The 12,218-nt window shown below is 38.1% G+C and overlaps 1 protein-coding gene across 1 annotated transcript; it reads left to right on the top strand.

Moving 5' to 3' along the window:
* The first annotated feature begins 2,427 nt into the window (after positions 1-2,427).
* Positions 2,428-6,792, top strand: LOC118817103. Its single transcript, XM_036583803.1, has 5 exons — positions 2,428-2,548; positions 2,663-3,037; positions 4,323-4,475; positions 4,557-4,594; positions 6,430-6,792. Exons 1-5 carry the CDS (start codon positions 2,512-2,514, stop codon positions 6,550-6,552), a joined length of 726 nt encoding a protein of 241 aa, XP_036439696.1. The 5' UTR covers positions 2,428-2,511; the 3' UTR covers positions 6,553-6,792.
* Positions 6,793-12,218: the final 5,426 nt, after the last annotated feature.

Genomic DNA, 12,218 nt, shown 5'->3' with positions numbered 1-12,218 from the left:
GTTCTCCTCCAACTGCTCCTAGCACTTTTTATTCTGTAGGAGCAGGCCAAGGAAGGCTTCTTGGTGGACAGTTTGTCCGTGACTAATGGCCTGGATGACCTCAGCATCTGGCATGGTCGACACCTCACATCATTGGAGTGGTACGCTAAAGGGTAGGTTTTCAGTACCTTTAGTTAGAGAAGATAATTATGCCATAGACCATTGCAATTATAGTTTACAATCCCAGAAGTTATATTCACTTCGTGAACTTCATGAACCCTGTTTTGATTTTGATTTTTATTCTTATTATTAGTATTATTATTTTGCATTAAAAAGGTAAAAATAGTGTAGTGCAATTTGAAAACATATTGGACTTAAACGGAACATCATTGTATCTTTGAGGGTACATTCACATTGTTCATACCCTGGTGAACAAAAATGTTTTTTCTAATAGTAAACCCTATCCAAGAGTGGCACCTGGTCCAATCAGTTACCAGCTTCTGTTTAAATTTCTGTGGGAGCCACAGAAGTCCTAATCCTAATCATACCTTAGCAATACATTTGTCCTAACTCTAAACTAGCCTTTAGTGGCCCAAAGAAGCAATTAGTATCTTTAAAGTTGTTTAAAATGTCAAGATCAGTTCAGCAAAAATGATGAAGTTCATGAGATTGGTGTGTTAAACTGTACCTCAAATGGCACTTTGTCTTCTGCACCACACACAGTCATGGAAACATCTGTGGTTAGCAGCGGTCACTGCATGAATGCAGAGAAAAGCAGAAGCTCTTCTGAGCAGAAGCCACAATGCACATACTCACACGTGTACAAACAGGAAATGGAAACCAACATCCTCCCGTCCATTCTCACCACACATAGATCATCTCCCTGCACTGAAACAACACTCGACTCTAGATTGTTCCTGTTTTTTTTTATTATGCTGGACCTTTCAGGCCATAATACTAATTTTCAGCACTTAATGACATAACTTTGTTCACAACAAATGGACAGCTCCTCAACACGTTGCTTGCCAGTAGCCTTGTAGTAAAAGAAGTGAGGATACATCCAGAAGGTTGTGGGTTCATATCTCAGGACTCATTGGCTACTCCTGGTTTTGCCTTTGGGTAAGGCACTTAACCCCCCATACACACATCCCCCCTGGTGGTCTGCTGGCCCAGACTGGGCCGCAAAGTTGTTGTAAACTGATAAATAAAGCTAAACTTTGCTTAATGTAACCCATTTAACTAGACATTTTGGCTGGAGAACCAGTGAAATAAAAGACTGGTTTCCTAAAGTTTTAAAACATGTGAATATATCCTAAATCTAACAGTGTCAAACAGGTTTACATGCTGGCTAAAGCAATAAGTTTATACTGTAATGGAAACATGGTTGTTTTCACGTACCACCACAAACAGCAACGTTTGAAGATTCGCTGCGGCCCACCCACGCACAGTGTCGAGGGTGAAAGCGCGAGTGTCAAGCGTGCACAAACAGGAAACTCATAGCAAGCACACATCAGGCCACTGACTTCAGATGTGTTAAAACTGGCTTGAAGTTGTCAAACGGTAAAGGTCAAACGCTCAGATTCACTACAATAACCTGCTAAGCTAAATTCACTTTGTGCTTCAAAACATCTGATACAGCTGATTTGATGGGTTTGACAATTAGATGATCATATTAATCAGCTAGGTTAGAGCAGATAGAGCATTGATTTAGTATAGATTGACATTATAATGCTGTTTACCCCCTTAAATGGCCAGGGCCCAAAGTTTTATTACACAGTTCTATAACCTAAGAATAGCTCAGCAAGTTTGCATTGAAGTCCATGTAGTTACTGAATAATAAGCCTTAGTACGTAATAAGCCTGGGAGTTTAAGGGGTTAAATATTACCAAGCCAGAAATTGGTAATTAACTGGCTGGCTACTTTATTATTTAACAACTAGGCTGAATTACACTATTTCCACAGCACATTTTGTGGCAATAAAGTAGTTATTTAAATAGTAGCTGTTGGTTTGATAAGCTAGTTGCCATCTGTTAGCTTTACAAGGCTTAATAAGGGCATTACAATGGACACTATGCACAAGATTAGGATTTTCAAAACACAAATAAAGTAGAGTGAAAAACTTAGCCTAGTTGCTTACTAAAGTGGTAATGAGCAGCTGTCGGCTTGATAAGGCTTAATAAGGGCTTATAATGCCGCTATACTGTAGAACCCGAGAAGCACCTGTGGTTTAAAGCTGAAAATGTGTATTCTGATTTAAATTTCATGTGATCTTATTTGCATTGGTTGTTATTTCACAGGAAAATCCAACACACCCACTGCATCCAAAGAGATGTGTAATGTGAAAAAAGGTCAGGGAAACGACGACTCAGAAAGCTTTTTCCACAACTCTCGCCGGTGACATGTCTGGTACCTTTGCGGTGAAACAAAATCAAAAATAGAAATGTTCCACTGACATGGACCAATCAGATCTCGACACAGACATCCGCCTCTAAGACCCTCACCATTATCATCCCCCCAGCACCAGTCTCTGAGATGGAGAGCTCAAGTGTCACTCTCATCACTCTCATGTGTAAGTAAACTTTTCACTTTTATTCAATAATGTATATTTTGCCATCAGCACATTTATGTAATGTAAAATCTTCTTTTCTTTGTTTAGTTTAAAGTGTGTTTTGTTGTATTTCAGCTGTTTTGTTCTCCAGGATCTCTGGAGCAGAAGTGGAGCTGAGAGTCAGACCAGGAGACGACATCACTCTCTATTGCGACTGTGTTTGGGAGAGTGGATTCAACATAGTTTGGTTTAGAAACTCTTCATGTGAGCATCAACCTCCTCTAAGTATCTCGACTGAGGATTTCCTGCTTGGGACTCTTCCACGCTACACGTTGGTGTGGAATCCCTCCAACAGAACTCATGATCTGCTGGTGAGGAATGTCACTGAATCAGATCTGGGCCTTTACTATTGTGCCATACATGACAAAAAGATAACTGGAGGAAAAGGAATTATACTCAATGAGAATATTTACCATTATGGAAACAGGACCACCCGACTCTCTCTCTTCGGTAAGATTACAGCTGATTCTTTGTGCTTGTTAATAAATGTTCAGGTTACAGCCAAAGAATATTTTGCTTACCTTTTTATACGCTCTGACGGATTTGGTGAACTTACTAACTGAAAATATATCACTGGTGTCAAAACAAAACCTCATCCAAAACGAGAACTTTACAGGAGAAGGAAAAAACATACTTTACTTTTAATGTAAGTCAGTGGAACCAGAGTTTTTCCAAGTAAGTTTGGATCATTTCTTTTGGTCTATTCATCTTTACACACAATGTAAAGGACAACAGGTATTTTCAAATTATGTCAAAAACTGAAAAACGGCAAAAATGGAGATACAAAGTTTTCTACCGACAACAGCGATATTGACAAACAAAATAACTAACTGAACTAGCTTTAAGTAAATAGGTCATGGACAAAAATGTCTGAACGTACATTTTATTGAATGCAACCTGTTTATGTTGATCCAAATGAAAACCCTCCAAAATTACAATGATGTGTAAATTTTGCTCCATCAAAAATTGCATTTTATGTTGAGGTAACAAAGTCATTGTATACTAACTGTACTGACTACCTGAGCTGTATTTAATTCATTGGAAATGTAAGCATTATTGAATTGAGTTCATTCAACACTTTTTTTAAAATGTGTAATATTAACATAACCATGTAATAAACATGTTGTGGCAGATGTTACATGCTGTCATGAGTTGTCAAGACAGATTTTGTTCTCTAATATAACAGCATCATATTACAGTTACCTATAATTTTCATGACAGATTCCAAATTGTTGGATGTTATGATGGCTTATGTCACATTTGCTGTCATGCCATTACACATTATAGCCTATGTTATTGCAGTTAACAGTAATGGTTATATTACTGGACATGCATATGATGTCAGTCATAATGTGTTTATGTAAAGGTTTGTGGTAGGGTTCAAGTAAAGTGTTACCAAAAAGTTCTCTTGAGTTCTAGGAATGCATTTTTAAATCAAAGGCGTTCATTAAAAAATGAATTGTAGGCCATTTTCTTTTACGGTATGTATGTAGTTAGGAGTCCCATATAAATAAATATCAGTGCTATATTGGTTAATGTCACCTCCATTAGAAAATAAAGTGTTACATGCTTTATGCACAATTGTTACAAACAGACATACAGCATTTATAATGAACCTTTATGATTATTTTATACTTTACATAAAGTTATAACTGTGAGGGGTGGAAGCCTGAGCCTGCATTTCCCCCAGTTCACAGGATTCATTAATGCAGTTCCACTTTATGTCTTATTACAGGCCCCTGTCCTGATCTCCCCCAGACCCCTCCCACCCCTCCTGTATCAGACTGTAGTGTCTGCTGGAAGCTGCTGGTCAGTGTGTGTCCTGTGTGTGTTCTCCTCTCGTCATGCTTGACCTTAACCTGTGCTTACTACTGCGGCAAAACTAAAGGTACAAAAAGTCCATTGGTAAAATCTTTCGAATGTTAATGTTGCCTGTCTGAGTGTATTGTTATGTCCTTCCTGACCATAGTATCAGACTGTGGAGCTGACCAACAGCGGAGTGTGAAGGTGAGAAAACATAATGAGGTACAGCACACATAACACTCTGTACACTACATAGCAGGGGTGTCCAGTCTTACCTGCAAAGGGCTGGTGTGTCTGCATTCCAAACAAGCCAGAGCACAGCTGATTCTACTTAATCAATTGGTCTTCATCTTCAATAGCCGTTCATGTTTGCTCAAGCTTTGTAGGAATGAACAGCGGCTACATCTTCTTTAAAGATAAGGCTGGACACCCCTGATATATAGCAATGGGTAATGCTTCATAATAATGATAGCTTACAAGACACCTATTAGCTCTTACTTTATAACTTTAATTTATCATGGGCGTTTAGTTATACATCATTAATTAATATTTTGCTTTACTTTATAAGAGATGTATAAGCTATTACTTCATATGGGGATCCATGTACTAACCAGGAAATTTATCTTAATAGATTATAAAAATAACAGTCTACATATTGTTGCTGTCCAAAGGAAAACATGTACCTTCAAAATAGTAACATTACAGGAGAAGCCTTAAATTTTTAATGTAAGTTAATGTAAAGAGATTTTATTCCAAGTGATTTTGGACCATTTATATTGTTCCCTTCATCATGAAATTTCCCTGGACAGCTGCTGACCTCAAATGATGCAAAGAAATAAAAATCAACAGAGTTAGAGATACATGTTTTTCTTTGGACAGTGATTGATTGTCTGCTTTTTCACATTACTTTATAATTAATGGGTTACCCTTTTTTTCAGTGGTGCTTGTAGATAAAACAAACACTCAACAGATTCTCAGTAATGTCAAAAACATATGAGTGATTAAGTTTTGGGTTGAGGTTAAGGTTAGGCTTAGAATTAGGTTTTGGGTAGAGCTTAAGATTGAATGCTAAACGTTTTAGCCTGCTAAATGATTTGGTAGACATTCATGAACCGCACTGATTTTACAGTTTGTTTTTATTAAACTTTAGGTAAAAACTGCATACAAAATATGAAGCGAATGACTAGAAAAAGGCAAACAGAAAGACAAGAATAGCAACCACCTGGGAAAGGAGGGTAACCACATACACACTGTTGGAAACTGTGATAAAGTGGAGCTACAATCTGGGAGGAAACAGGAAAAGGGTGGAGCCAGGGACAGGACACAGTCACCACTTCAGATTAGGGCTGCAAAAATAACTGGTAACACTTTATTTGAAGGCTACCTACATCATAACACACATATAAGCACTGAATAACATATTTTAAAGCAATGCTTGAGCTTAATGAACAACTTATGTCAGCAATCGCAATGTAACATAAGTTGAAGTAAATGACACTGAATTGACATTGAGTTTTATACTTTAACTCATGAAGAACAACAGAGAACTGATATGAAATTCTAAACTAGGCTTTCACTCTAAGTTACAGGAATGATGATTATAATAGTGTTATAAATGGAACAAATGTCCATCACTTTAGTTTAAGATCCCTTATGTCAATGCAATGTCATTTACTTTATAATATATCTTATGTCATGTTGCAGTTACAACCATAAGCTCGTCATCAATACTTAATATTGCTTTATAAATATGTTATTCAGTGCCTCTGCATGTTTTATGTAGTACTTCTGTGGTCAGCCTTCAAATAAAGTGGTAATAACTTAAGTCCTTTGTAAATCATGAACAAGTAATGGTTTATATGTACTTAGAAAGTAATGCTGATGTATTAATTAATGATAAATAACTATAAACACAATTTGTCATTAGTCAAATATGAAACTGCTAATAGATGTCTTATAAACTATTATTATTGTTGTTATTAAGTGTTTGCTTGTAATATATTTAAGCTGTCTAAAGGGCGAATGTCTTCTAACTACAGGTAGAAGGACGCGAGGTTTGTTATGCTTCGTTGGACATCCCGAGCAGAGGACAGAAACGTACAACAAAAAAGAGAGTTGAGAACATCTGTACATATTCTGAGGTTAAAACTGAGAGAATATAGACTTAACAAGGATGATTCTGGACATCGACGATGTCCAAGCGTTCTGGTTCCTTACTGGTCAGGGTGGGAACTGATGTAGCTTGAGGGAATCCAGTTTAGAGGGAACATTTATCTGAATATGTATGGCAAGAACTCAGGTGAAACAAAACATTGTATCTCCATTTTTGTCATTTTTTTAATATTTTAACATAATTTGAAAATACCAGCTGCCTTTTACACTGTGTTTACATTTCATGATGAACCAACTAATAGAAACAATCCAAAATGACTTAGAATAACATCTTGTGTCACTAACTTACATTGAAAGTCAAACTTTTTTTTGAGGTTTTGTTCAGACAGCAATAATATAAATATCATCATGAAAAAAAAAGGAATTAACATAAAGAAAACTTTATATTTTTCTATTTGTCTAGAAAATTAAAAGTGATTATGGCTTTTGTGATATGACAAATTCTAACTGCACGGTTATTAAAACAATGTCATATACTGTTAATATTCCTGATAATTTATCATTTGTTCATTGTTTCATGTGATACTTATTTTTGTGTCATATGTTAAAATGTTCTGTTGCAGTGAAATAAAGTTTGCCTGCTTCCAACTACATTAACATTGGTCATGAACCCACAGCTACTGGGCTATTTTGCCATCATTTTAAAATCAGAGGAGCCTGAATTGTCACAGCCAAAAATGAGTAACCAAGAAGGGCTTTCAGAACCATGGACAGGGACTCACAACATATGGCCCATATTTATCACATCATTATTACTGCCAGGCTTCACATCTTCATCAAGGATCAAATAGTTAAATATACTTACGATTAGGAAGAAGGTATTTATGAACGGGATTCTTGGCGTTCCTTTCTTACTCAGCTAACCTGAAAAGATAAGGATTCTGATACCTTTAGTTACACATTGCATCAACCAGTCATAACTATCCTTATTGCCACATTTTAAATTTGAACCAAGGCCAAGAACATATTATCATCAATTCAATATGGTTAGTTAATAAGATTAGAAAATAATTGCAAATATAAACAATGAAACAAACTGCAGTGAATAAGCAATTAAAACAACAGCAAAGGAAAACGTGCCAAAAGGGTGAATAACAACATAGAACCCAATACTGACCAGTCCATACAGTCCAAACATTGGCATTGCAGGTAAGCCCTGCGCAAAGCTTTTTTGGCCAGGTCCCCTTAATCTGAGACCCAAATCTCCAGGCACATCCAGCAAGACCTCCAAATATGTTGCAAAGCCTTCATAGAGTAAATAATATTATGATCTTCTGGTAGAAAACATGAAAGACTTAAAAACAACTTAAAATCGCACAACACCTACTTTTTATCATACTGACTTCAACAACTGTGCATCAGATGTAGAAGAGCAGAACGACCATGATGGCCCAATGACATCCAACCAATTTTTTTAATGAGGTAAAGTTCAATTCTGTTTACAGATACAGATCAAATGATTCAACGATGCATTTGCAAGTCAAATAATAATAATCAGCTTGGAGTTAATTAGTTTTTAGAGAGGTTGCCCTTTACATCCCGTTATAATATAATAAAAAATAGACCTACTGAAAAACGAAAGAGGCTGTTAAGAAAACAGTAAATCTAGCTTGCAGTTAGCGATTGAGAGTTCAGTCAGTAAAGCTGTAAAGTACACCTGCAAACTTTGTTAGTGCACTTTGTTAGTCCAGATTCACTTTGAAATCCATCAATATCATATTTTAGGATTTTATTTTCTAAAGCTAATACAGGGGTGGTCAATCTTGGTCCTGCAGATCCACCACTCTGGGAAGCTGAGATCCGTCACACCTGTCTGTAATATCCAGATGCCGCTGAAGGCCTTTACTGCCTGGATCAGGTGTGATAGATTAGGCTTGGAACAAAACTTTGGGCATTTTTCCCTCTCAGGTCGATGATGTTGTACACGACATCAAAGGACCTCATACATTAAAGAATAAACATCTTGGGAACGCTTCATGCTATTGACGTTCATTTTTTCCCAGAAGGCTAGCATTTTGCTGTTTCAATGAGGAATCTATTGCGATTGTATCCTTCCTCTGTTTTTTTGGAGACTTAAATAAACCCATAATGATAAATCCAACACTGAATGTCTTCTGTGATTATTTATCTATTTCTCCATGTTTAAAAGAGTTAATGCTGTTGTTAGCAGGGCTGTTACTGACACCTTGGGTCGAGTCTGCCGACCAATCAGAAGTGTTTCTCACTTGTTGCCTGAAAACTACTCTTCCGGGAAAAATGAAAGTACATCTCCTGCATGCAGAGTTCACAAAATATTTGCTCTTTTATTTATGACGTCCTTTGATGTTGCATAAGAATCCTCGACCTAAGAGGGTCAACATCAAAAGTTGACCACTTAGATGAATGAAAACAGGATTAAAAATGGGCCAGGCTGAGTTCCAGTGGTTTATATAGGCCGCGAGAATGGAAAGTGAAAGTAAATGTAAGTATAGGCATTTTTTTTCACTTTAGATTATTTTAAAGTAAATAATTACTATTAAGTTCAGCTCCGATTGAAAACCTGTCTGAATGCATTCCAAGGAATGTTCTGAAAACAATCTCATCTGAAAGCCCAAAGAGCTCCAGGCTACATGACCATGGAAATACTCCACAAAGTGGATCCATTTGCAATGTATATGAACACATAACAGGGAATGGGAATCCTTGTGTCACACCTCAGAAACAAGAAGAACACATCTCTATATCTGGATGCAACTGGAGGAGTTACAACCAAGATACCCAATCAAAACAAGAGGATTCAATGTTACACCTTTATCCTTCCTGGAGATGGTGCCAACACACCTCCTCTCCCAGCCACAAAATTCATGAGAAATGACCACATGTCATGGGTGACTAAGGACCTGGGGACAGGGGGAAGTTTAGTTGTGGGATGTAACCAGCAATATGGGGGGCGGATATAATTAATTAGGAAAAAGCATGGATTAGAGGAGTAATGATAAATTGGCTGGGACTTGAATCCATTTTGTGTAGCGGATTGTTGAAAAGGGCCAGTGAATGAGCTGGAGGATTGATCTGGAGTTGCATGCTGGAGCGGCCCAAGCAAGAGTGAGTGAGATCAACCAGCAAAAGGTTGCAGATATCTGAGGAAAGAGTGAGAACACGGGAGTTAAGCTTAACAGGCTTTGTACAACTGGAAATTGTTGTTTATGGTAGCAGTTGCTTTGTTCATTGTTCAAGTGTGCCATTGTTTTCACAGTAGAAGTTAAGTGCTAATTTCCTTTGGTACTGGAAAGAAGCCTGTATATTTATTCCATTAAATTGGATTGACTTAAGGGTCCTTCTTGTTACTATGACTATCGCAACTTACCTTTGATGGCGCCATCTTTGTTGTGTCAGGTGGAGCACCCAGGTTCTTGTTGGCTACTCCCAATTTACCACAGAGTTTAAAGATGTCCAGGAGGCCATTTCTACACTAAAAAGGGGACTCAGAAGAAGATAACATCTGTAGATATGATGACATTGTCAACCAGTTGATGGTACATTATTTCTTTGCTTGGGCCTTTTTCCGCTCTACAGTGGCATTCTCCTGTCCTTGGTAACATCTTGCACTTTGCATCTGAGAACAAAGGCTAACAAAAGAAGGACATACAAGACACAGATAAGTTACAGATAAGAGACCAAGAGGTACAAATAGCCTTGCCTTGTATTTTAGCATTCAGGTACGCAGGTTTTCCCGCACCATCAAGCATTTGCAATCAACTCCACATATGCAGATTTTTATCCTATCAGGAACATTCTGAGTTCTTCTCTTAACTTGTACAGTTGGCCCAAAACCTTCCCCCATGAAAGCCAGTGGATGACCGCGTGTAGTAATTATGATGTATAATTCTGCATTTAATTCCTCTTGAAGAGGATGATGTAGTAACTACCACGAATGAGAACACTGGATGTAATATTGAGTTACTGGTTTTATTAAGTCCTAAATAGTACACAGGGCTCCTCACACAGAAAGACTAACAAGACATAGATACAGGAGATGTCGACAGAAAGAAGCTAAGTAGAAAACACAGGTGACTGGGGTTATTGGGCCAAATATTCAGGAACACTGAGCTTAGGTGGGGGAGGCATCATCTTGTGACAAAAAGTAAATATTAATTTCTTAAGTAAAATGCATTTATTTGTGGAACAAAGCTGAATTTATTTGGCTTTCATGGACAAAAATGAATACTTGTCAACTCATTAATATATAATATTATTTATGTAAAATGGACAAGAATGCATCACTTGAATCACAATTATTTCAGTTCAGTTGAGGTCAATGTTTCCTGCCTGCCCAGGGAAACTCTTCAGCCTTGTGCCCAGGAAAAAAAAATCCTCAGCCATGGTGAAAAGTCTCTCAGTATTCCTGGGAAAACCCCTTAGTCATGGTGAAGGTCTCTCAATCAGTATTCCTGGGAAAACTCCTCAGCCATGGTGAAAAGTCTCTCAGTATTCCTGGGAAAACCCTTTAGTCATGGTGAAGGTCTCTCTATCAGTATTCCTGGGAAAACTCCTCAGCCATGGTGAAAGGTCTCTCTGCTGGCATTCCCAGAAAAAGTCCTCAGCCTTGTATCTGGGAAAACTTCTCAGCTGCAGGGAAAGGTCTCTCTGTCGGTATGCCTTGGAAAACGCCTCAGCCATGGTGAAAGGTCTCTCTGTCAGTATTCCTTGGAAAACTTCTCAGCCATGGTGAAAGGGCTCTATGTCTGTATTCCTGGGAAAACTCCTCAGCCATGGTGAAAAGTCTCTCTGCTGGCATTCCCAGAAAAAGTCCTCAGCCTTGTATCTGGGAAAACTTCTCAGCTGCAGGGAAAGGTCTCTCTGTCGGTATGCCTTGGAAAACGCCTCAGCCATGGTGAAAGGTCTCTCTGTCAGTATTCCATAGAGAGCTCCTCAGCCATGGTAAAAGGTCTATCTCCTGGCATTCCCAGGAAAAGTCCTCAGCCTTGTATCTGGGAAAACTCCTCAGCTATGGGGAAAGGTGTCAACTTCTGCATGCCTAGGGAAAGTCTTTAACTGCAGAGAAAGGTCTCTTTCGGAGTGATGGGGCAAACTTCTTCACCAGTGGGGGGAGTTCAAAAACATACCCACAACAAAACAACACAACACAACAAGAACAAAAAGCAGAGGATCCAGGACAGTGAACAAATGTGGTTAGTTGGTCTACCAGATAAAATCAGCTATGTAACTTTCCTTTCCCCCTCCCCGCTAGACATTCTGCAGTCAGGCTTTGGGCAATTGTGCTACAACAGGAAACCCACAAAGAGGCCATGCACTCCAAATGTCTTTACTGACTGAGAAAAGATCTGCTGCAAATATATTAGGCCTCACCTTCAGGCCTGGGCAAAGGAGTAGATTGACCTAAATTGACTTGTATATCACTTGGTGTTCTCCAATAAAATTCACCCAAACAGCCCTCTGCCGTTTGCGGATGCACTAAAACTCATTTATGTGCTTTAAGTTTCAGTGGTGTTAGATTTGTGAAACTGTGCACTTGGAAATTACCTCATATATGAAAAATCTTATATGTGAAAATATTACTGGTCTTAAAGTAAATTTTTATGGTACTTGAACTGCTTGACACCATTTTCAATCCATTTCTAGAGTATCTCAGTTGTACCTATGGAGAGCATAATGT

Source organism: Colossoma macropomum, unplaced genomic scaffold, assembly GCF_904425465.1.
Source record: "Colossoma macropomum unplaced genomic scaffold, Colossoma_macropomum, whole genome shotgun sequence".
Lineage (NCBI taxonomy): Eukaryota > Metazoa > Chordata > Actinopteri > Characiformes > Serrasalmidae > Colossoma > Colossoma macropomum.
Note: the sequence above shows the minus strand (reverse complement) of the source record. Positions and strands in the feature narration are given on the sequence as shown.

Excerpts from the sequence above, each read along its gene's own strand:
- LOC118817103 (XM_036583803.1), top strand. The coding sequence starts at position 2,512 with ATGGAGAGCTCAAGTGTCACTCTCATCACTCTCATGT. Across the intron at positions 3,038-4,322 it reads CACCCGACTCTCTCTCTTCG|GCCCCTGTCCTGATCTCCCC; the intron begins GTAAGATTACAG and ends GTCTTATTACAG. Across the intron at positions 4,595-6,429 it reads ACCAACAGCGGAGTGTGAAG|GTAGAAGGACGCGAGGTTTG; the intron begins GTGAGAAAACAT and ends TTCTAACTACAG.